The 26642-nt window shown below is 41.4% G+C and overlaps 1 protein-coding gene across 1 annotated transcript; it reads right to left on the bottom strand.

The window, feature by feature from the left end:
* Window positions 1-285: 285 nt before the first annotated feature.
* LOC112253347 (heat shock factor protein 1-like) lies at window positions 286-14978 on the bottom strand. The gene is made up of 14 exons (XM_024425337.2): window positions 14765-14978; window positions 14266-14298; window positions 13479-13587; window positions 13019-13146; window positions 12806-12930; window positions 12176-12251; window positions 11977-12044; window positions 8637-8736; window positions 8324-8439; window positions 6276-6467; window positions 6021-6129; window positions 5759-5824; window positions 5351-5455; window positions 286-3295 (listed from the first exon to the last, which is right to left on the bottom strand). Exons 1-13 carry the CDS (start codon window positions 14888-14890, stop codon window positions 5396-5398), a joined length of 1308 nt encoding a protein of 435 aa, XP_024281105.1. The 5' UTR covers window positions 14891-14978; the 3' UTR covers window positions 286-3295; window positions 5351-5395.
* Between the last annotated feature and the right edge of the window lie 11664 nt (window positions 14979-26642).

The raw sequence follows: 26642 nt of genomic DNA, 5'->3' as shown, positions 1-26642 counted from the left end.
GCCAAGCCCTCCCTAACCCAGACGACGCTAGGCCATTTGTGCGTCGTCCCATGGACCTCCCGGTCGCGGCCGGTTGCGACAGAGCCCAGGGTCTCTGGTGGGACAGCTGGCGCTGCAGTACAGTGCCCTTAGCCACTGCGCCACCCGGGAGGCCCTAAATAAGATAATTCGATGATAGGCCTCTTTTTAGTTAAATACTCCACCCCCGCCTCTTTCCCACATGCAAACAAGAGCGCTTGTACAATGCTAACTTTTATTTAATTTTTTACAATTTGCATTGTCATTGCATACATAGAATAAATGTTTTGTTTCATTGTGACTTTTGTCCAGTTCTACCCATATACAACATTGCCATTGCAAAGCCATAGACAACGATGCATTATGACCATGGATTTATTTTGTTACAGCAGATGATTCCTCAAAAAACAAACATATGTTGATAAGTCTGCAATCCTGACAACCATTATGTATATTTCAAACATCCGATCTTTACCAGTGCAAATTAATAAAAAAATAATATATACAATAGCAATTGAATGAAAGTATCACTCCTAGCAAATCAGAGAAACACTCATATTTCAGTAATAAAGAAAACACTGATAAAAAAATAATTCTAAATGAATACTGCTAAATCTAGTACAAAGATCATTCTTAGTGCAATTTCATTTATACACCACCATATATTTTCCTCTTGTAGTTATAGCTACAGGTGCTACTTACCATGATGCAGCCTATGACACAGTTACTTTCTACATTCCAATGGTCATTGATGTATTGCACCCTTGTGAATTTTCACAACTGTAATATTGCACAGTATAGTATTATCAGTTCAAAGGGAAGATTGGCAAGACCTGGGCTGTTTTCCATGTGGATGTGTCCTCCACAGTCAAAGGCAGTGCATTGATGTTTCTTCAGATTCTAATGGATTCTAAGAAATCCCATATTATCTGAGGAATATTGGAATATGTCAGCAGCTGCCTCCAACAAACAAGGTTTTTACAAGGTTTTGAAAAACACTAAAATTGTGGTGTGACAACAGCTGTTAGGCGGCCAGGTCTACCTACTGATCTTTTTTTTGTTGCATTTGGGTAATGTGTGAAGTTCACACATTGGTAGACAGTTCTTGATGCAGGTGACATTTTAAAGCAACTTGTGTCTTCTATTGATGTGTCCGACCAGTTTGATGTCTAACAAAATCATATGAACCTGCTCAGATCATTGAGAAAGAGGGTGGGGGTTATTTCCCATCTCCTACATCATCATTCCATGAACGCACCCTCTGGAGTTTGAATAAAATCGATATAATCCCAATGTGGGATTTGGCCTGTCTCTGAAACAAATGGAGGCTCTAGAGAGGCTCTTCGTCTGTCCTGAAATCAAACCTTACATTCCCCTTAACCAGCACTAAAAACATGGGAAGGACAGAATGTTTATCTATAATAATTCATCTTATACTAGTCAGAAAAATTGAAAAGAGGGATGTGGTAGAAAGCTAGATGGATGGAAGAATAAAGTCACTTAAATAGATGGACACGGATTTAGTGACACTAGAACATCTCCTTCCTCCCTGTTTAGCGAGTCTACATGTTGATCTTATCCTCTCTGTTTAGCGAATCTACATGTTGATCTTATCCTCTCTGTTTAGCGAGTCTACATGTTGATCTTATCCTCTCTGTTTAGCAGGTCTACATGTTTATCTTATCCTCTCTGTTTAGCAGGTCTACATGTTGATCTTATCCTCTCTGTTTAGCGAGTCTACATGTTGATCTTATCCTCTCTGTTTAGCAGGTCTACATGTTTATCTTATCCTCTCTGTTTAGCAGGTCTACATGTTGATCTTATCCTCTCTGTTTAGCGAGTCTACATGTTGATCTTATCCTCTCTGTTTAGCGAGTCTACATGTTGATCTTATCCTCTCTGTTTAGCGAGTCTACATGTTGATCTTATCCTCTCTGTTTAGCGAGTCTACATGTTGATCTTATCCTCTCTGTTTAGCGGGTCTACATGTTGATCTTATCCTCTCTGTTTAGCAGGTCTACATGTTGATCTTATCCTCTCTGTTTAGCGAGTCTACATGTTGATCTTATCCTCTCTGTTTAGCGAGTCTACATGTTGATCTTATCCTCTCTGTTTAGCGAGTCTACATGTTGATCTTATCCTCTCTGTTTAGCGGGTCTACATGTTGATCTTATCCTCTCTGTTTAGCGAGTCTACATGTTGATCTTATCCTCTCTGTTTAGCGAGTCTACATGTTGATCTTATCCTCTCTGTTTAGCGAGTCTACATGTTGATCTTATCCTCTCTGTTTAGCGAGTTCAGATGAAGTTGGATCATCTACCTATTGTTCTAATTTTACTAATGTATGCATTATATTATACACAGCCTAGTAGTCATCATAGACAACTTGATGAAAATCAAGGTTACTCTTGTGCACAGGAAAAGCACTGAGTGTTTCAAGAGAAATATATAGATTGTGATTAAGAATAAATACTGATACAAATTGTGCAAAAAAGCAAGGTATGGTGTCTTCATTGTTTTTTCAAATGGGAAGTCTATCATCAAATATTTCCTAGACTTCTCACATTAAAACATACAGAAGAGAATTAACACTATTTCTGTTATCTTATGAATATAATTTTTAAATACAAATATAGTATTTGCCATGAGAATATTTTTATAGAACCAAATATGCTATTTAGGAAAAAAAACAGCTCCACAAGCAGAAACTCTCACACAGACTAAAGTGCTTACAAACCAGGGCCACCATGGTATAATGCAACTTTTCATACTACCGCTGGCACGATGGCAGAGAATATTGGAACTTCGTAATAGTGCCGGTTATACTCCAAACTCCACTTTTGTACTCGGAATTGATCCTTGAAATGTCAACTGGTCGGTTGGTCTGTTATGAATTAAGATCCCTCAGTCAGGCTCTCTGACTGTAGATCAGTCCAGCTTTAGGAGAGAAGCCATTGCTTATGTTAGGATGTCCTGCGGTCAGCCTTTGAAGTGACAACTGCCAGGGTCCCCACCAGTAAAACTGTTGAACATCAGTGAAAGAAGTCTGAATAATTCCAAATAGATTCAACTCTGGTTCTCTGAAATGCTATACAGTGCTTCTGAAGAAAATTCCCCAGAACGGACATCCTAGTGGATGGAAGATAGGCCCACAGAGCTCTGAGTGACAAGAACCCCTCCTGCTCTGCTCACATTGGGTCAGGTAGGCTGGATCTAAGACATGACGACAGGGGATGGAACAAATCTGAGAGCCTTGAGGAATGTCTTGTTTTCTGGCCTGAAAAAGGACATGCAAAAGAAAGAAGAGTCAATATTTGCTGTTATTATTACACACAAACTGAGCTGTCCATAGAATCGTCATTCAACTATGCACAAATCCAGTAAGAGATATCGCTGTGTGTATTTGTATTTGTATTTATTAAGGATCCCCATCAGCTGTTGCCAAGGCAGCAGCTACTCTTTCTGGGGTCCAGCAACATAAAGGCAGTTATATACAATTTCAAATATTACATGACATTACATTTCATAACACTTTTCACAACACATTAAGTGTGTTCCCTCAGTCCACTACTCCACTATCACATACCTACAATACAAAATCCATGTCTACGTGTGTGTAGTGTGCGTGTCTTATCATGTGAATGTGTGTCTGTGCCTTTGTGTGTGTCTCTTCACAGTCGCCACTTATCCATAAGGTGTATTTTTATATTTTTATAAAAATCATATTCTACTGCTTGCATCTGTTACCTGATGTGGAATAGAGTTCCATGGAGCCATGGCTCTATGTAGTACCTTGGGCCTGTTCTTGACTTGGGGATTGTGAAGAGACCTTTGGTGGCATGTCTTGTGCGGTATGAATGGGTGTCTGAGCTGTGTGCTAGTAGTTTAAACAGACCACCTCGCTGCATTCAGTAGTGATGAAGTCAATCTCTCCTCCACTTTGAGCCATGAGAGATTAACATGGATATTATTAATGTTATCTCGCCGTGTACATGTTCTGAGCCAATTGTAATTTCCTGAGGTTCCTCTTTGTGGCACCTGACCACACTACTGAACAGTAGTCCAGGTGCGACAAAACTAGGGCCTGTAGGACCTGCCTGGTTGATAGTACTGTTAAAAAGGCAAAGCAGCGCTTTCTTATGGACAGACTTCTCCCCATCTTAGCTACTGTTGTATCAACATGTTTTGACCATGACAGTTTACAATCCAGGGTTACTCTAAGCAGTTTAGTCACCTCAACTTGCTCAATTTGCCCATTATTTATTACAAGATTTAGTTGAGGTGTAGGGTTTAGTGAATGATTTGTCCCAAATACAATGCTTTTAGTTTTGGAAATATTTAGGACTAACTTATTCCTTGCCACCCATTCTGAAAATAACTGCAGCTCTTTCTTAATTGTTGCAGTGATTTCAGTCGCTGTAGTAGCTGACGTGTATAGTGTTGAGTCAACCGCATACATAGACACACTGGCTTTACTCTACTAGCCTTACTTTACTGGCATGTCATTATTAAAGAATGAAAAAAGTAAAGGGGCCTAGACAGCTGCCCTGGGGAATGTTGGAGAGGCTTCCATTAAAGAAAACCCTCCATGTTCTGTTAGACAGGTAACTCTTTATCCATAACATAGCAGGGGGTGTAAAGCCATAACACATACGTTTTTCCATCAGCAGACTAGGATCGATAATGTCAAAAGTCACACTAAAGTCTAACAAAATATTTCCCACAATCTTTTTATCATCAATTTTTCTCGGTCAATCATCAGTCATTTGTGTAAGTGTCGTGCTTTTTGAATGTCCTTTCATATAAGCGTGCTTAAAGTCTGTTGTCGATTGGTTTACAGTAAAATATCATTGTATCTGTTCAAAAAAAATCTACAAGTTTACTAAAGGTTGGTGAAAGGCTGATTGGTCAGCTATTTGAGCCAGTAAAGGGGGCTTTACTATTCTTTTGTAACAGAATTACACACACTTTCTAGTAGGCTTACATGGACTATATGGCAAATAGGAGTGGCAACATCATCTGCTATTATCATCAGTAATTTTCCATCCAAGTTGTCAGACCTCGGTGGCATGTCATTGTTCATAGACAACAATAATTTTTCGACATCTTCCACACTCACTTTAAGGAATTCAAAAGTTTGTCTTTCATATTTTGATCAGTTATACTTGGATGTGTAGTCAGCATTTGTTGCTGGCATGTCATCACTAAGTTTACTAATCTTGCCAATGAAAAAATCATTAACGTAATTGGCAATATTAGTGGGTTTTGTGATGAATGAGCCATCTGATGAAATTAATGATGTAGCTGAGTGTGTGCCATATATATACTTTACCTGCCTTTGTCAGGACAAGCATGTCCCAGCGGATCTGTCAAGCCATCATTGTTCCTCACAACCAGCGTTGGGGTAAGCCTCTGCCTCCTGGCTCTGAAACATGTACTGGAACACAGCAGAGTGGGATACACCTGAAGATAACACTGACCAGTACTTTCAATCAACTGCAGAGATGCTACCTGCATAGCACACAGTGATTAATCTACCCAATAAGTAAGAAGGCATATTGTTGGCACATTTTTCGACCATTACCTGTCCTTGTCTGACTAAAGCCATAGAAATGTATGGCTGACAAGTAACTGACAACTTGCACTGACTTTACTGGTGTGTTGATTTCACTTAATATAACTAGACTTTAAGACAATATATGCAGAGCTAATTCAAACACCATAAACACATTCCACTCACTGATTTCAGGTTGGAATCCATATCAGTAAAGTTCCACTCACTCAAGGGCAGGTTGAAATTGAATGGCTGTAAAGACAGAACAGCATCATATCAATCTGAGCTGCTGTGAGCACTGTCTGACTCACTTCTACCTAGTGAAGAGAAACTAGAGATATTTAAAGGTAGTATATCTGTTCCTGCAGTCATTTTGTGTCCCATGCCTTTGTGACACAGTTTCTGGAATAAACTCTGTGTCTGCCAAGTTTTGGAGGGTATTACTCACATCCATGACAGCAGTGGTGGGCTCCACACTCTGCTGGTGGGTCCTCAGGAGAAGCTGTAGGTCCTCCAGACTCATGTCCACATTCTCTTCAGTATCAGTTACCTCAGGCCTACAACACATATCATCATGTCACACTACTAGGGCTTCACTGGAAAACAATACATTCATATGTAATAATAAAAAACATATGTAAAACTTATTATTGAGCTTGGAAAACTGATGGACATGTTTGTTTGTTCGCGTGTGTGTCTCTACCTCTCCAGAGCAGGTCTCTTGAGCCTCCTGTCTGCTCCAGACCCTCGGCCCTCCAGGACGGATTGTACCATGGCAACAGGGAGGACGGGGGGTTCAGAACACACATCACAGGAGCCCAGTGGGACCCCCTCCCCCCGGCCTCGCACCCCTGGGCTCCCTGGCTCCTCTTTGATCAGCATCATACACTTATCCCTGTGTGGGCACAGAAACACAGCAGTCTTAAGTTTTTATTTATTTGATTTATTTCACCTTTATTTAACCAGGTAGGCTAGTTGAGAACAAGTTCTCATTTACAACTGCGACCTGAACAAGATAAAGCACAGCAGTTCGACACATACAACAACACAGAGTTACACATGGAATAAAAAAACATACAGTAGAAAAAAGAAAAATCTATATACTGTGTGTGTAAATGAGGTAAGATGAGGGAGGTAAGGCAATAAATAGGCCATGGTGGTGAAGTAATTACCATATAGCAATTAGACACTGGAATGGTAGATGTGTAGAATCAGAGAATCATCAGCAGTGAGTGCAACATCATTGATGTTATCCAGAGAAGAGAGTCGGCCCGAGAATTGAACCCTGTGGCACCCCCATAGAGACTGCCAGAGGTCCGGACAACAGGCTCTCCGATTTGACACACTGAACTCTATCAGAGAAGTAGTTGGTGAACCAGGCGAGGCAATCATTTGAGAATCCAAGGCTGTCGAGTCTGCCAATAAGAATGTGGTGATTGACAGAGTCGAAAGCCTTGGCCAGGTCGATGAATACGGCTGCACAGTAACGTCTCTTATCGATGGGGGTTATGATATCGTTTTGGACCTTGAGCGTGGCTAAGTGCACCCATGACCAGCTCTGAGACCAGCTCTGAAACCAGATTGCATTACAGAGAAGGTGCGGTGGAGTTCGAAATGGTTGATAATCTGTTTGTTGACTTGGCTTTCAAAGATCTTGGAAAGGCAAGGTAGGATAGATATGGGTCTGTAGCAATTTGGGTCTAGAGTGTCTCCCCCTTTGAAGAGGGGGATGATCGCGGCATCTTTCCAATCTTTGGGAATCTCAGACGATACGAAAGAGAGGTTGAACAGTCTAGTAATAGGGGTTGCAACAATTTGGGCAGATAATTTTAAAAAGAGAGGGTCCAGATTGTCTAGCCCGGCTGATTGGTAGGGGTCCAGGTTTTGCAGTTCTTTAAGAACATCAGCTATCTGGATTTGGGTGAAGGAGAAATGGGGAGGCTTGGGCAAGTTGCTGTGGGGAGTGCAGGGCTGTTGACCGGGGTAGGGGTAGCCAGGTGGAAAGCATGGCCAGCAATAGAATAATGCTTATTGAAATTCTCAATTATAGTGGATTTATCGGCTGGTGACAGTGTTTCCTAGCCTCAGTGCAGTAGGCAGCTGGGAAGAGGTGCTCTTATTCTCCATGGACTTTACAGTGTCCCAGGACTTTCTTGAGCTTGTGCTACAGGATTCAAATTTCTGTTTGAAAAAGCTAGCCTTAGCTTTCCTAACTGCCTGTGTATATTGGTTACTAACTTCCCTGAAAGTTGCATATCACAGGGGCTATTTGATGCTAATGCAGAACGCTATATTATGTTTTTGTGCTGGTCAAGGGCAGTCAAGTCTGGAGAGAACCAAGAGCTATATCTGTTCCTAGTTCTACATTTTTTGAAAGGGGCATGCTTATTTAAGATGGTGAGCAAGGCACTTTTAAAGAATGACCAGGCATCCTCTACTGACGGGATGAGGTCAATATCCTTCCAGGATACCTGGGCCAGGTCGATTAGGAAGGCCTGCTCGCTGAAGTGTTTTAGGGAGCGTTTGACAGTGATGAGGGGCGGTGTTTGACTGCAGACCCGTTACGGATGCAAGCAATGAGGCAGTGATCGCTGAGATCTTGGTTGAAAACAGCAGAGGTTTATATCAGTCCTGCTGAAAAAGGCTTCTCAACAACAGAGTTCTTCCAATCTCGACTACATACTAGATTTTGATGCTTTGGAAGCCACTACGGGATAAAATGTGTCTTTGCTTTTGTTCTTTGACACTTACCTTGTCTCCTCTGTTTGCATTTGCATGTTGCTGGGTTGTGACATTTCAGTAACGTCTGATATGATTGGTCCTCCTGTCATTGCACCATTGGAGCAAGAGGCTGTTTCTGTGGATGGCTGTGGAGAAGGAACAGTAAAATAGTTTAATTAAAGGTTTGTGAAGCTCATAGCCTGCCAGACACTATGCAGTTAAAAATATAACATATTTTATATGATAGTCATAATGCCCCAATGCTGGAAACTATAAACACAGTACATCTAGCACCATACTTTGTAAAAATAGTGTAATGGTGAAAGGTAGAGTGGGTTCATACCGACTGGATATAGAACGGTTCATGCAGGGGCTCCATTTGGTGGTTATGGCTGAACTTGGAGGCTGAGGGTGTGGTTGAGCCATCGTCCAACATAAGGGGACTAGGAGGGCCAAGCATCACCATGATGAGGAATATAGAGCAATCAATAGTGAATCAATGGAAGTACTCTCTTCACTTCTGCAATGAAATGCCTTGGAACTGTTAACTCATAATTTATAGACTGAGAGCCATAGACAGCTGTGTCTGCATAGCCTTACTGGATGAGAGCCGAGGATAAGGGGAAATAACTGTAACCCTTCTGATGGATTGGAAGGGTGAGTCGAGAAAGCAGAGGTTGTCACGACTTCCACCGAAGGTGGTTCCTCTCCCTGTTCGGACGGGTCTCTGCGGTCGGCGTCGCCGGCCTACTAGCCATCCCCAATCCATGTTTCCTTTTCCGTTTGTTTTGTCTTTGTGTGTATATTTACCCCTGTTTCCCCGCTTAGGTTTGTGCGGGATTATTTTCTTGTTGCTTGTGGAGGCTTTCCTCAGTGTATTTCGCAGGTGGTTATTATAGTAAGGTGCGTTGTGTTTTTGCGCCTTACGGGAGTCCTGTTAGTTCCCATTGTGTTGGGCATTGTTTTTGGGTATTTTACTGTACCGTGTTTTTGGACTTGCCCTTATTAAAATATACGCTACACTGACATCTCTGCTCTCCTGCGTTTTACTCCTCACCTACCTTCAGTGCATAAATGCAACAGTGGTAGTTTTGAGAAACTACATTTTTAATAAAGCTACGCTTGTATCGAACATGTAGGTCTTAAAACACTGAAAAACCCACTTGCTTTTTGACAACAGAGAAAAGTTATGAATTACATTATGTCATTGACTTTTCTGATCATGTTCTTTTATTCATCTTATATCAACCACTGCTGTTTCAATTTTACAAAGGCAGTGTGCACATAATGTAATATCTCTATCAGTAATATATCTAAAAAGGTGATCTCTAGAACCTAGAAGGGTTCTTTGGCTGTCCCCACAGGAGAACCCTTTGAAGAACCCTTTTTGGTTCTGGGTAGAACCCTTTTGGTTCCAGGTAGAACTCTTTTGGCTTCCATGTAGAACACTTTCCAAACAGGGTTCTACCTGGAACAAAAAAGGGTTATCCTATGGCAGTGGTCATCAACCTTTTCTGAGTCAAGATCACTTTCTGAGTCAAAATTGCCGAGATCTACCGCTCTGAGTTTTTTATTAACATGACTTAAAAAATGTAAGCCTATGCAACATTAACCAATTAAAAACAGTACTGTAGTAATGTGGTTTGTGCAGTAAGCTATAGGCCCAATACATTATCACCGCATTTACCTGCTAATGCATTGTTGTTCGGGACATTTAAAAAATATATATATTTCAAAATTTGAGGTAGGCTATATGATCACAACGGTAATAGATCCACTGTTGTATTACTTGTGAGGCACAGCTGAGTGAGCATACATTTAAATCATTTGCTTTTTATTTTCCTGGGCCGATGGTGCCTGCATCTGATGGTCAGTCTCTGCGGAGGGAGAGAGCAGCAGACTGAGGGTCCGTCTCTCAACATCCCTCTGCTCTCCCTTTCCTGCACACTGACCAAAAAGGGACACCGTCTTCCAGCTGATGGCGAAACTCGATTCGCACCGCATTATTTCTGCTTCATGCACAAATTCATGTTGTTACTCATATGAACAGAGAAAGTGAAATATTCCTCGATATTAAAAAAGACCCAAACAGCTAATAATAATAACAACAACGCAAGCCTATCGATACACTTTCCTGCTTATTCATTACTGCTGCACTGCTTGTTGCAGCGCTGAGTGGAAATAGGAAGAACGCGCATTTTATGGGTTATAAAAGTGTTTGATGCAAAGTGTTGACAGTGCTGAGTGAGAACTTAAACATGAACTCACTCATAAAAACAGCAGCTCTTTGCTGTATTTGTTGACAGTCTCTCTGTATTCATGGTTTTAAACGTTTTTAAATCTCAAAGTACCAATATTGCTGAAGCTTTATTTTCATGCCTGCTACGTCACTGCAGACTCATTCCTCTGAGCAATCTGATTGGCCAGCTTTGGCATAGTGCACTTGATTTCCTCTCCAAGCCCAACGGGAAGGCAGTGTTTGTACCTTCAGGCACATAAAATGGCAACAGTTTCCCTATCCGGCGCGCAGGACAGCTGAATTGGCTGCACCTACCACCAACAGAGACTAATAAAAAAAAATAGGAACACAAGGCTTTATCATTGTTTTTTTTACAGAAATGTTTGGGATCGACTAGAAATGGCTTGGAGATCGACAAGTTGATCGCGATCGACCAGTTGGTGATCCCTGGCCCATGGGGACAGCCGAATAACCCTTTTGAAATCCTTTTTTCTAAGAGTGTTCCATTACTAACCACCAACAGCATACATCTTTTTTTCTAAGAGTGTTCCATTACTAACCACCAACAGCATACATCTTTTTTCTAAGAGTGTTCCATTACTAATCACCAACAGCATACATCTTTTTTCTAAGAGTGTTCCATTACTAACCACCAACAGCATACATCTTTTTTCTAAGAGTGTTCCATTACTAACCACCAACAGCATACATCTTTTTTCTAAGAGTGTTCCATTACTAACCACCAACAGCATAAATTGCATTGTAGAAGCCAGCTATGGCACAGTGTTATGAATGTTATTGGAAACGGTATAAACAGATCTGAAAATGTCCAGTTAAAGGGATGTCAGTTCTAAATCTTCTGGCGGTATGGATGTGACAGATGAAATGATGGAAAATATGAGTCTTTTATGTCACTGTCCCTTGTTCTTTGACTTTGACCGATTTGTTCACACGGGTCACACACGCTGATGGTGCATTTCCAATAGAGGGTAGAGGGTCATGCGCCCTGGTTCAGTGGGGTGGTATGGGTGTGAGAGGATGGGAGGGATGGGTGAGTGATTGTGTGTGTGTGTGTGTGTGTGAGGGGCTTAGGGCTCAGTAGGTCTGATTCAGCATTCAGCTCCATTCATCCAAGCTGGGATTGTGTTGCGCATCAGCTGACCACATACAGCTGAGTTGGCCATTCCCACTGCTGTGTTTGTGTTACTATTGTCGATTTGTTAGTATGGTGTGTTAACAAGTGTATGTACATACAAGTGTGTATGTGTGTGTGTTTTGAGTGCATGTAATGTGAATCTTAGCCTTTGTGTGTGTGTGTGTGTGTGTGTGTGTGCGTGCGTGCGTGCGTGTGTGCGTGCGTGTGTGTGTGTGTGTGTGTGTGTGTGTGTGTGTGCGTGTGCGTGTGTGTGTGTGCACGCACAACAAAGCAAGGCAGTGTACTCACAGCTTTCTCTTCATTCCTACAGTGCTTGTTGTGTTTGACTGCATCTGGCTGAAAAGGAACTGAATCAGCTATAAAGGAGCAAAAAACAGAGAATGATTCAGCACCAAAGTAACACACTCTGACTCCCCATTCTCCCTCTCTTTTCCTCTCTCTCTAATTCACACACACTGCATAGTCATGTTAACTGAGAATTTCTCACCTTGTTCATGACTTTCTGCTGCTGGGTGTGGTTCTGTCTCAGTGAGACCACCTCTCTCCACAGCACCTCATTCTGCCTGGAGGAGTAAGACAGACCACTGTGACATTCACCAGTTTACTATCACCCCTTCACTCATCACCCGCACGTCCCATACGTGTGTGATCTATATGTGTGATTACTGGGCGATGCTCTGATTTCAGCCTGATGTGTCCTATCTGAGGGCTCACCACCACTGATTCCAGATCAGATAGAGACACGTGACAAGACTTCCTTTTCTACTACCTGACACATGCACCACCTGACCAGCACACCTGATGCTATTATAGGGCGCAACAGTCAGGTGAGCAGCTGAATGTTCTCTTAAACCAATGTAGACAATAGACCAACCCATTGGAACATATAATGAGTCCAGGGACAATGCATGGGCTACTGAGGATGGACTATGAGTCTGTTACATACAGTATGGCTTAGTATGGTTAGTAATATGTTTTGTCCCAGTTCAGTGGCCTTAAACCACATTTTTTATAGCATTAAACCAACTACAGTACTGATTATAGTAATTGTATTAATTTAGCAAATTGTTGTTGTAATTATGATTGATGCCATGTACCAGCACATATTGCTACTTACTGTTTCATGTCTTGCATCTGACACTCCATGTTCTCTTGTTGGCTGCGCAGTACCTGCACTTCATACAGCAGCTTACTCAAGTCCTCCTGCCGTACTTTGGTCTCTTCACTCTTCACAATGGAGACCTAAACACACAGAAAAATAGACACAGAGGTCTCACTATGTGTACTTTGTTGGTGTGTGTGAGTTTTATTTCCTTGGTTTCTGTCTCACCTTCCTCTTGATGTGCTCCAGCAGGTGTTCGTGGCCTTGCAGGAAGTAGAGGTGCTGAAACTCTGTGTCGTCTCTCTCTGGCTTCACCAGACCACTCTGCTCTATGTTCACCACCTTCCTGAAGCCATCTGTACATCCGGCCAGAGGTTAGCGGCGCACACACACACACACACACACACACACACACACACACACACACACACACACACACACACACACACACACACACACACACACACACACACACACACACACACACACACACACACACACACACACACACACCTCAAGAGGCACTAACACACATCCAGAGGCACAAACACTCAAATACATAAATGAATGCATAGCTTACCTACACATTAACAATACAAAAGTTACTCCTACACAATTGACTTCTAAATACTGCTAAATATCTGACAGGGTACTTCTCTATTCTCTAGAGCTGAGGAGAGGTACTCACACATGTTGAGCTGACGAACAAAGCTGGCCATGTTGTTATGTTTGAAGTATTTTGGCAGCACCTCTTTGGCAAACCTGCCCTGGTCGAACACATGGAAGCTGGTCCCAGTCTGAGGGACATAACCAAAATAGGGGTTTGTGTTTAAGTTCTATGAAACACTGGTTAGACATTGAATACCTCAATTCAACATTCAGGGCCAGTTTCCCAGAAAAGTTAAAGGGACCAAAAGCTAGTTTCAATGGAGATTCTTCATTGAGCATGCTTTTTAGTCCAGGACTAGGCTGTCCGGGAAACCAGACCAATGTCAAAAACATATAATGCTCAGTCCTATAAATCCTGTGAAGGTTGATCAAGTAGGAAGTGTATTTTTTGCTTTATACCAATAAGTCCATATAAAATCTGTTCTGAGAAATGTGTATCTCCTAGTTAATTTTTTACAGGCTAACTGGATTAAAACGGAACAGGGGAAGCTTAGCCACTTACATTAAACATATATATATTCTATGTTCTAAAAATTCTATGTGCTAAAATGAAGGTTGAGGGAAAAACTATGTACCAGCAAACTGTACCCACACCTCTTAGACACTAAATCAATACCAAGCTTATGGACTTCTGTCACTTCATCATAGTCCAATAGCACATTCTTTAAGTGTTAAACAGGTTGGCTACATGATTTTGAAAATGTTGTTAAAGTCAATATTTCTATCCCTATATGTGTCCAGTAAGCAAAAATCAGTTAATGAACATGATGAAGTCATGATTCTCTCAAAGATGGTTACTCACTTACATTTTGAGGACTCTGTAAGCCAGATTGTGGAGTCTTGGGCATAACAGTAACACAAACACAAACAGGAACAAAGATAAAGGGTTGCTTAGTATGTGGTCTCATTCACCACTTCTTACACTGTGAAGATGTGTGATACAATACTGATATGATCGATACTAATCATACTTTTATACGATACCCTTCGTTTATAAAGGGAACAACACTGGAAGATATTTACTCAGTTACCCTCCAGATGTTTTGGGTTAACCAAAGGTTTAAACACATCCACTTTTCAGTCAACCCGAGTATAAACAGTCATGATATTCAATTCATTTGATAGTCAAACATAGAACTATGAGTAATAGACAAGTACTATCTTGCCACTGCCCCTAACCATTACTTATCTTCTCATTCTTGTCATTTATATAAAACACATTAAATATAGTCAACTTTATGAAAGACCTCTGACTCTCTTTAACCAACTTAACCAATCAGAAGAGTCAGTATTTCAGGTACTCACAGCACTCCAGCAGATGAGGTGGTTGGTGTCCGGGTCCTCGACCAGGGTCCACAGTTTGGTGAGGAAGGCAGGCACATTACTGGCATAACCTCCATCCACACCAATAGAGCCAGGAGATTCCTGCATGGCTGCGCTTCAGTTGGAGCTAGGCGGTGTTATTAAGAATATGTGTAAGAGTGTGTATGTGCACAGATCCTACTCCATCTCTGAGCTGCTTTGCTGCTGACTATCTCTGGACCAGTCATTCTGCCATATCAGGCCCTGTCATCCCTACAGGCCATCGTCAGCACAAACCTGCCCCTGCAGCATCACCATAGCCCTCCAACACAACAAAAGACCCCACTGGAAAACAATACAGGCCATCACAAAGCCTGGAATAATAGCACACTGTCATGCCAGACAATACAGCACAGGAGCGCTGATGAATACGTGTGTATACTGAGACTCCTCAATTACTTATCTTCACAGATCATAGAAAAACACCTAAATATCATATAACAACATCATCTAACCCTTAGAAAGAGTAGATAGTACAGTATGTGCTTTGCAGGAATTGTGTATCAATGCCCACTGGTTTTGTGTCACAAAAGTTATTGATTTCCCCCAAAAAATATAAAGTTATTTTAACTGACTGTCTGATAAAATCTGATAAGGATCATTTCCAAATCCCGGTCAGAAATACAAATGAGTTCTTATTTGTGACCATGTAATTGGAATTCTTGTTTGCATCTCTGAAGAATGCTCCTTTTTATGTATCTTGATCTGTGTTTAGTCACATGACAAATAGTTAAGCTCCTTAGGCACTAAACAAAAACTGAAACATAAATACAAATAGAAGTAGGGCCTACAATTGTGATGTGATGAAAATCACTGAAACAACACTGAAAAAGAAACACCAAAGTACAAAACATAAATGCAAAAATAGTGACACTGAAAAATATAGCTTATATTCAAGGCTGACATATAGGCTATGTTCAGAACGAGCAGCAACCTTTGTACAGCATGCTTCGAAAAAAAGGTTCTGGATTTAACCAAAATAGTTCAATTCTTTCTTCATACATGGCACCCCTTAAGGTTTTATATAGAACCAAAATTGGTTTCCATACAGAACCCTGTATGGAACCCAAGGGTTCTATATGGAAATAGTTTTGGTTCAGTAAAGAAGAACCCTACAAAGGGTTCTATACACTCACCGCACAAAACATTAGGAACACTCTTTCCAAGACTGACCAGGTAAATTCAGGTGAAAGCTATGATCCCTTATTGATGTCACCTGTTAAATCCACTTCAAAACGGTGTAGAAGAAGGGGAGGAGACAGGTTAAAGAAGGATGTTTAAGCCATGAGACAATTGAGACATGGATTGTGTATGTGTGCCATTCTGCGGATGAATGGGCACGACAAAACAAGGTATGGTATTAGGTGTCAAGAACTGCAACGCTACTGGGTTTTTCACGCTCAACCGTTTCCAGTGTGTATCAACAATGGTCCACCACCCAAATGACATCCAGCCAATTTGACACAACTGTGGGAAGCATTGGAGTCAACATGGGCCAGCATCCCTTTTGAAATGCTTTCGACACCTTGTAGGATCCATGCTCCGACGAATTGAGGCTATTCTGAGGGCAAAAGGGGGTGAAACTCAATATTAGTAAAGTGTTCACACAGTGTATATGACCTTTATGGATCCATATATGAAGCAAGCAATATGGAGACTTATATTTCCCTCACTAACTTTAAACATCAGCTATCTGAGCAGCTAACCGATTGCTGGAGCTGTACATAGTCCATCTGTAAATAGCCCACCCAATCTACCTACCTCATCCCCATGTTGTTTTTATTTACTTTTCTGCTCTTTTGCACACCAGTATCTCTACTTGCACATCACCATCTGCTCATCTATCACTCCCGTGTTAATGTGCTAAATTGTAATTACTTCGCTACTATGGCCTATTTATTGCCTTACCTCCTCACGCCATTTGCACACACTATATAGACTTTCTTTTTTCTTCTATTGTGTTATTGACTGTACGTTTGTTTATTCCTTGTGTAACTCTGTGTTGTTGTTTATGTCGCACTGCTTTGCTTTTTCTTGGCCAGGTTGCAGTTGTAAATGAGAACTTGTCTCAACTAGCTTACCTGGTTAAATAAAGGTGAAATAAAAATAAAAAATATAACCCTTTCCAGTTAAATCCTTTTTTTCTAAGAGTTCAGTAGCTTCCTCTGAAACTAGTCATCTGAGTTCAATGGTGAAGGGAAATGTAAATGATTATTGATAGACTTTTTCATCCAACAGAGAAAACTGACAGTATTTTGATAGATTATTTGGATCATACATCAATGTTTCATTTTAAGGTGGCATTACAGACCTATTTTTCTTTCAATAATCTGTGAAATACATTTTTATAGAAAGTGGCTTAAGCTCTTATCTGATACAAAGTCTCCATTTAAACAGGGACAACAGAGCCCTTCACCCAACACTTTTTTCATGGCACAACAGGGATATTTCACTTTGTTCTGGCCCACAACTTTAAAATAATGGAAGTTTCATTTTTTGTCTTTTTATGTATTGTGGCGCCATCTAGTGCTTGGATGTTTATGGATTCCAATATCACATTTACTACAGATGGCCAGTCCGTAGTCAGTGCATACTTTATAGAAAAGGTCAGTACTGCAATAACAAGGTGTCTGATATCCTCTTACATTTGAATGTGATCTTCACAATGACTTCCAGGTGGACCAACAGGATGTCTCCAACAGCTAGCCAGGATCAGAGTCTTCATGCAGGCCAAAGATGCCCTCTCTGCCCTGGGAGGATGAAACTTGAGCAGCCCTGGTATATTCCATTTCCAGAGTGCACTGTGCTCTGGGTCAAATGGAGATGAATTGAGCTGCACTGGTCCTAGAGGTCAAAAGTAGATTCGTTTTATAGCAATTCGAAACAGAACTTTGCATAACAAAAATATGTGGTCAGTGTAACAGTATGCTGAACACATACAAGAGACCTTCAGACAGAATTTAAGTCAAGCGCCTCCTTTTGGGTTAATAAATAGTTTCTTAAGGGAGAGTTGGGGGATGCAATGCATGCTCTTATACCCTACTATTGTCAGAGTATTTCCAATTTACACGAGTTGCCAAAGGAGTTACAACCTACTCAGGTATAGAGATAGGATTGATTAGATTCCTGTCTGGCAGGCCATTCTGTAGAGAATGGCTTTGGAGGAAATGGATGGTAGAGAAACATACAGGGCTGCTACATAATGTAAGCAACCTGTCAAGGATACAGTCTGTCTAATATCTCAAAGCAACATTTATCTTTTGCTTTCTGAAAAACAGGAAATAGTTCAGATACTTATCCTGATAATTTATTGATATAAAAAAAGACATTTACATGCTGCGAGCAACTACAAAGCAACTCTTAGTCTTTTTTTTCCAAATCACCTGTATTTGCATTTAGATGCATTTGACCCCCCATGTGCCTGGGAGAGATCCGGCTGAAATACCTAAGCAGAATCAAAAATGCATAGCATTGATGTTCATTCTCGTGATATCATGGGCACGCTAGACTATAGGGCCTATTTAGGTTTGGGTATGTTACTTTTTAAAATGTAGCCAGTTACAGTTACCTGTTAAATTATTTTCCGTTACTTTTGGATTACTTTCCCCTTAGAGGCATTAGAAAAAGACAAAAATGATCTATCAAACGCAATTAGTGTGTCATCATAATGGTCTCTGACTATTGGTCAGACTTGCTCAGGTGTAACAAATGTAAACTTTCGCCTTTTTTCAATGCGGACTTAAATGTCATTGAGAAAACAGAAAGGTGAAGATCCTTTCTGAATTCAAAAGTAATCCAATAAGTAATCATAGTTTTTCAAAAGTAACCTGATTAGAATATTTTAGCTGGTAAAGTAATTGATTACAGTTACAGTTTTTTGTAATCAGATTACAGACTGATTACTCCCCAAATACGTCATTGAAATGACGTGGAAACATTGTTGATTCAACCAGTGTGTGCCCAGTGGGTGTTGACAGAACAATGGAATGCATCAGTGAAGGTCTAGTATAAATCTATCCATAATGAAGCCCATGCATTGACGTGCTTTTTAATGTCCTGTTTTTTTTTCTCAGGCGGAGGATTTGTTTGGATTTCGCTTATCTCCTTCCTCCCTAAACACACAAAGTAAGTACTTCTTTATACCAGGGGAAGGTTGAAGGTCACACCATGGTCAATTCTAGCATGGGCATTAGAGGAAGTATAAGCTGACTTGCAAAGCCAAATCCTGTTTGCTCTGTACAGTTTGGATTTACAGCTGTCATGCTTTTTACTGCTTATTACACTGTTATATCAGACATATCTGTTTCACCTAATTGAATCCAGTGAAATCCATCTTTCTGTGAAGTTTTCTAAATCTGTGGCAGGCAGTTACTTAACATGGGTTATGCAATCCAGGGTTTGTCAACCCTCAGAAAGGCCCTGGAATTACTCAATCCTGGGTTTGTCAATTCTCAGAAAGGCCCTGGAATTACTCAACCTGGGTTTGTCAATCCTCAGAAAGGCCCTGGAATTACTCAACCTGGGTTTGTCAACCCTCAGAAAGGCCCTGGAATTACTCAATCCTGGGTTTGTCAATTCTCAGAAAGGCCCTGGAATTACTCAACCCTGGGTTTGTCAACCCTCAGAAAGGCCCTGGAATTACTCAACCTGGGTTTGTCAACCCTCAGAAAGGCCCTGGAATTACTCAATCCTGGGTTTGTCAATTCTCAGAAAGGCCCTGGAATTACTCAACCTGGGTTTGTCAATCCTCAGAAAGGCCCTGGAATTACTCAACCTGGGTTTGTCAACCCTCAGAAAGGCCCTGGAATTACTCAAGCCTGGGTTTGTCAATCCTCAGAAAGGCCCTGGAATTACTCAACCTGGGTTTGTCAACCCTCAGAAAGGCCCTGGAATTACTCAACCCTGGGTTTGTCAATCCTCAGAAAGGCCCTGGAATTACTCAACCCTGGGTTTGTCAACCCTCAGAAAGGCCCTGGAATTACTCAACCCTGGGTTTGTCAATCATCAGAAAGGCCCTGGAATTACTCAACCCTGGGTTTGTCAATCCTCAGAAAGGCCCTGGAATTACTCAACCCTGGGTTTGTCAACCCTCAGAAAGGCCCTGGAATTACTCAACCCTGGGTTTGTCAATCATCAGAAAGGCCCTGGAATTACTCAACCCTGGGTTTGTCAATCATCAGAAAGGCCCTGGAATTACTCAAATAAGATGATGAAGGACCTAAAACAGTCTGTGGTTGCCAGTGCAGCCTCTGGGTCATGATCTAGTAAAAAGCTTGGCGTAAACATGGTGTCCCCCAGCAGCACTACCCAGTGTAGTGCCTCACCATTATGCTCATGCAAATCTCAATTAGCAGATCCTCCATTAGAAAATGACATGTCTTATTCAGCCAGTGGTTTTACTTGTATCTGTATTGAAAGTGTATTTTCACCAACAGTAAATCAGTTGCAAATGTTAGTGTTTTTCTTTTTTCAGAAGAATAAATAGAGAATAGTGGCATGGAGAGCGATACAGAATAGTAAGAGAGGACAAATACTCAAAGATGAAGGGAAATAGGAACCCTGTGGTGAGTAATGAAGAAGGTAAAAACAAGGGGTGGGGTGGCAAGGAGAGCAAGCAATAGAGGGGAGGGGCAGGGAGAGAGAGTATCATCTCATGCTTTGTTGATTTCAAAAAGCTTTTGACTCAAGTTGGCATGAGGGTCTGCTATACAAATTGATGGAAAGTGGTGTTGGGGGAAAAACATGACATTATAAAATCCATGTACGGTTAAAATTGGCAAAAGAACACAAGCATTTCTTTCCACGGGGCCGTGGGGTGAGACAGGGATGCAGCTTAAGCCCCACCCTCTGCAACATATATATCAGCGAATTTGGCGAGGGCACTAGGACAGTCTGCAGCACCCAGCCTCACCCTACTAGAATCTGAAGTCAAATTTGCTGATGACCTGGTGATTCTGTCCCCAACCAAGGAGGGCCTACAGCAGCACCTAGATATTCTGCACAGATTCTATCAGACCTGGAACCTGACAGTAAATCTCAGTATACAAAAATAATGGTGTTCCAAAAAAGGTCCAGTTGCCAGGACCAGAAATACACATTCCATCTAGATACCGTTGCCGTAGAGCACACAAAAAACAATTGTCACAGATTTCTAGGAGTGGTGGGTGTAGAGTCAGGCGCAGAGAGCAATATTTCCAAATGAATGCGTTTATTTCGCTTGGTCCAGCCAACAATCAGGCAATGACCATAAATCAAGTATGTCTCCAAAACCCATGAAAAGAACATACAACACAATGCGCAGGCAAAAAGCAACTTCACCACTGACAGTAAGGATAAGCCCGTACAAAAGCAGACGGGCACTAGAAGTTTAAATAGACTATTGATGAACGAAAGTAAGCAACAGGTGAAAACAATCAAGACAAAACCAACAGAAAAGAAAAAGGGATCGTGGCAGCTAGTAGACCGGTGACTATGACCTCCGAGGGCCACCCGAACAGGGGGAGGAGCTTCAGTGGAAGTCAACAATACATACCTCGGCCTAGGTAAAAGCTCCGCCTTATCTCAGTTCACTGGTCACGATGGCAACACCCACCCGTAGCACGCGCTCCAGCAGGTGTATGTCACTGATCATCCCTAAAGCCAACACCTCATTTGGCCGCCTTTCGATCCAGTTCTCTGCTGCCTGTGACTGGAACGAATTGCAAAAATCGCTGAAGTTGGAGACTTTTATCTCCCTCACCAACTTCAAACATCTGCTATCTGAGCAGCTAACCGATCGCTGCAGCTGTACATAGTCTATCGGTAAATAGCCCACCCAATTTTACCTACCTCATCCCCATACTGTTTATATTTATTTACTTTTCTGCTCTTTTGCACACCAATATCTCTACCTGTACATGACCATCTGATCATCTATCACTCCAGTGTTAATCTGCAAAATTGTAATTATTCGCCTACCTCCTCATGCCTTTTGCACACAATGTATATAGACTCTTTTTTTTCTACTGTGTTATTGACTTGTTAATTGTTTACTCCATGTGTAACTCTGTGTTGTCTGTTCACACTGCTATGCTTTATCTTGGCCAGGTCGCAGTTGCAAATGAGAACTTGTTCTCAACTAGCCTACCTGGTTAAATAAAGGTGAAATAAAAATAAATACAAATAAATATCAGCACCACAGGTAACTTCCACAAAGCTGTGAACCATCTGAGAGACAAGGCAAGAAGGGCCTTCTATGCCATCAAAAGAAACATCAAATAAGACATACCAATTAAGATCTGGCTAAAAACACTTGAATCAGTTATAGAAGCCATTGCCCTTTATGGTTGTGAGGTCTGGGGTCCGCTTACCAACCAAGAATGAACAAAACACCTAATTGAGACTACATACAGAATTCAGCAAAAATATCCTCTGTGTACAACGTAAAACACCAAATAATGCATGCAGAGCATAATTAGGCCGATACCCGCTAATTATTAAAATCCAGAAAAGAGCTGTTAAATTCTACAACCACCTAAAAGCAGTGTAAAGTACTTAAGTAAAAATACTTTAAAGTACTACTTAAGTCGTTTTTTGGGGTATCTGTACTTTACTATTTATATTTTTTACAACTTTTACTTTTACTTCACTATATTCCAAAATAAAATAATGTACTTTAAATCCCATACATATTCCCTGACACCCAGAAGTACTCGTTACATTTTGAATGCTTAGCAGGACAGGAAAATGGTCCAATTCACGCAATTATCCCTGGCCATCCTGGCTGCCTCTGATCTGGTGGACTCTCTAAACACATGCTTTGTTTTAAATTATATATGAGTGTTGGAGTTTGCCCCTGGCTATTCGTAAATTAAAAAACAAGAAAATGGTGCCATCTGGTTTGCTTAATATAAGGAATTTTAAATGATTTATACTTTTACTTTTGATACTTAAGTATATTTAAAATCAAATACTTTTAGACTTTTACTCAAGTAGTATTTTACTGGGTGATACTTGAGTCATTTTCTGTTAAGGTATCTATGCATTTACTCAAGTATTACAATTGGGTACTTTTTCCACCACTGCCTAAAAGGAAGTGATTCCCAAACCTTCCATAACAAAGCCTTCACCTAGAGATTAACCTGGAGAAGGGTCCCCTAAGCAAGTTGGTCCTGGGGCTCTGTTCACAAACACAAACAGACCCCACCGAGCCCCAGGACAGCAACACAATTACACCCAACCAAATCATGAGAAAACAAAAATAATTACTTGACACATAGGAAAGAATTAACAAAAAAAACAGAGCAAACTAGAATGCTATTTGGCCCTAAACAGAGAGTACACATTGGCAGAATGCCTGACCACTGTGACTGATACAAAATGAAGGAAAGCTTTGACTATGTACAGACTCAGTGAGCATAGCCTTTCTATTGAGAATGGACATGGCAGACCTGGCTCTCAAGAGAAGACAGGCTATGTGCACACTGCCCACAAAATAAGGTGGAAACTGAGCTGTAATTCCTAACCTCCTGCCAAATGTATGACCATATTGGAGACACATATTTCCCTCAGATTACACAGACCCACACAGAATTAGAAAAAAATCTCATTTTGATATACTCCCATGGTTGAAATACCACAATGTGCAATCCCAGCAGCAAGATGTGTGACCTGTTGCCACGAGAAAAGGGCAACCAGTGAAGAACAAACACCATTGTAAATACAACCCATATTTATGTTTATTTATTTGACCTTTTGTACTTTAACAATTTGTACATCGTTACAACACTGTTTATATACATATGACATTTCAAATGTCTTTATTCTTTTGGAGCTTTTGTGAGTTTAATGTTTACTCTTCATTTTTTATTGTTTATTTCACTTTTGTTTATTATCTATTTCACTTACATTGGCCATGTAAACATACAGTTGAAGTCGGAAGTTTACATACACCTTAGCCAAATACATTTAAACTCAGTTTTTCACAATTCCTGACATTTAATCCTAGAAACAAGAGAGAGCAATAGAGGGAAGGGGGGCAGGGAGAGAGAGCAATAGAGGGAGGGGGAGCAGGGAATAAGATAAATATTGGGGAGGGGGCAGGGAGAGAGAGCAATAGAGGGAAGGGGGCAGGGAGAGAGAGAGCAATAGAGGGAAGGGGGCAGGGAGAGAGAGCAATAGAGGGAGGGGGAGCAGGGAGTAAGATAAATATTGGGGAGGGGGCAGGGAGAGAGAGCAATAGAGGGAAGGGGGCAGGGAGAGAGAGAGCAATAGAGGGAAGGGGGCAGGGAGAGAGAGCAATAGAGGGAGGGGGAGCAGGGAGTAAGATAAATATTGGGGAGGGGGCAGGGAGAGAGAGCAATAGAGGGAAGGGGGGCAGGGAGAGAGAGCAATAGAGGGAAGGGGGCAGGGAGAGAGAGAGCAATAGAGGGAAGGGGGCAGGGAGAGAGAGCAATAGAGGGAAGGGGGCAGGGAGAGAGAGCAATAGAGGGAGGGGAGCAGGGAATAAGATAAATATTGGGGGGGGGGCAGGGAGAGAGAACAATTGAGGAAAGAGGGGGCAGGGGAGAGACCAATAGAGGGGAGGGGGCAGGGAGAGAGAGCAACAGAGGGGAGAGGGGACACTGAGAGAGAGCAATAGAGGGGAGGGGGCAGGGAGAGAGAGCAATAGAGGGGAGGGGGCAGGGAGAGAGACCAATAGAGGGGAGGGGGCAGTGAGAGAGAGCAATAGAGGGGAGAGGGTCTCCTTCATCAGCATGGAAGAGGCGAAGAGTCAACTTTGTGAAAATGTCAAACTCTGCCAGAGTGATTCATGAGTCACACCATTCAGGAATCAATGTCCCTGGAACCAAGCTTCATAGACTTAACAGCCATCCAGTCGATGGCCAATTGCATTGCGCTCATCAAGCCAGCATAGATCCTATTTGGAGCTCGAGTCAGACAAAGCCTGAGCTAGACAGCTGAGTCAGATGGGGTGCTCATGGGTAGGATAAGCACTATTGGACTGGCCCTTGATTGATTGATAGGATCCTCTCCTGCCCTGACACTCCAATAAGATACAGTAGACTAAGGTCCAGCTGCTGACTGTTAGCTTTTGCAGTTGATTCTGGACCCTCACCAGGCTGTTACTCTGCAGAATGCCAAAGACCAGAGGGGATGAGAGAGATACTGGTCCCACAGGTACAGTATTGTTGTAGGGTGGGAAGATATTGGAGCCAGCAGAAATTGAAACAGAGTCTGTTAAGAGGATTGCTTCTGCTCCTGTTCGCATTGAGTCAGGTGTTCTTCCGACTATACTTTTCCCTCCTTTATTTAGTGAAATCGTACCCCACTTTCCTCCATTATTATCTTTATGGAGCTGGCATTCGATGTAGGTGGAATTTTAATTTGATTTAAACCCTTTTATCCAGATATTGGTCTGAGAGATTTCCTGTGGATTTTATACATTGAAACGACCAGCTTTTGTGTTACACACCTACAGTGTCCTACTTGATGAAGAAAATTATAGTTTTATAATTACGTTCTAAGACAATATGTTGACAATATGAAAGCTCTTCAGCAAACCAACATTTACATAAATGTGTTTTGTGTCTTGTTTACGATGGTGGTTATTGCATTACGTGACTGTTTATATGTTCATATTTGTACACATTAAATGAATGTACAGTACTTTCCCCTTTTCTTTCGGTCTCTCCTTCACTCATCCACTTTGTTCCGTCCCTGATTCCCCCACTGTAGATGAATGTCATTTCAGCGTTTAATTCAGAAGAAAGCTGGAAGAGGCAGTTCTATACTCTCCTTCTCTCTTCCTCCCAGCTCTCTACATTATTCAGAGACAGTGCTTTTAAGAGTGAGGTCCCCAAAGTGCCTTTCCTTTCCTCATGCTCCACAGAGCTGCTCAAGGAGCTCCCCCCTCCCGGAACCCCTCCCGTCACCCGCCCCCGTCCCCACAGACTCTCCCCAAATACGGGAGGCTGGAAACACAGCATGGTGTCATCCGAGATCACTTAAGAAGCAGAAGCACAGACTACAACAGAGAACCTCTCTTTTATTTATAGCTAGGAGCTGCAGAGAGTGCAGAACAAGAGATGCTGGACACAATATGACACAAGACACATTGTGGTCTAAATTGAAAGTGATTTCTAGTAAATATCCAACATTTTGATAGCAACAGGATTGCTGGTCCTTCCAATTACATCGTGTCACTAAAACTATTTATGAAGGTACAATGCAGGGAAACATTGTTATTTAGGGCTTTCACTGTACCTTCATATGTAATTACCATGTCAACTCATAGTGATGCATGATATATTGTTAAAGTAACTTTTAAAAGTGTATATTCTGTTAACTCATACCCAAATAATGTTTTTATCTCATCCTATACTCATATTTGTGGCTAAAGCATACATAGGAGTAAAAACACTTCAGGCAGACCGTTAAAAAATGTTTGCTATTTCCTCATAGAGGATCATGTCGTCCTCCTGAGGAGGATAAACTGGTCAATCAGTGGTCTACTCTCATGAATCTTTTTTTACTCTCAACAATTCAGTTGTTTGTGTACGCTCACACCATTCCAACATAGAAAATATGCTTTTCAACATATTTAATTACCTTTTTTTTAAGGAAAACTATTTCACTCATGTTGTAATTAATTACAGATCATTATTCATAGAAATATGGAAACACTGGACAGTTGCTTTAATTGGGACCAGATTTTGTATTTATTATGGATCCCCATTAGCTGCTGCCAAGGCAACAGCTACTCTTCCTGGGGTCCAGACAAATTAAGACACATCACAAAATAAACAAATACAAATGTTTAATAAAACAGTACATCATAAAA

This window comes from Oncorhynchus tshawytscha, linkage group LG06 (genome assembly GCF_018296145.1).
Source record: "Oncorhynchus tshawytscha isolate Ot180627B linkage group LG06, Otsh_v2.0, whole genome shotgun sequence".
NCBI classification, from domain to species: Eukaryota; Metazoa; Chordata; class Actinopteri; order Salmoniformes; family Salmonidae; genus Oncorhynchus; species Oncorhynchus tshawytscha.
Note: the sequence above shows the minus strand (reverse complement) of the source record. Positions and strands in the feature narration are given on the sequence as shown.

Excerpts from the sequence above, each read along its gene's own strand:
- LOC112253347 (XM_024425337.2), bottom strand. The coding sequence starts at position 14,890 with ATGCAGGAATCTCCTGGCTCTATTGGTGTGGATGGAGGTTATGCCAGT. Across the intron at positions 12,931-13,018 it reads TGGAGCACATCAAGAGGAAG|GTCTCCATTGTGAAGAGTGA; the intron begins GTGAGACAGAAA and ends CTGTGTGTTTAG. Across the intron at positions 12,252-12,805 it reads CAGATGCAAGACATGAAACA|GCAGAATGAGGTGCTGTGGA; the intron begins GTAAGTAGCAAT and ends TTACTCCTCCAG.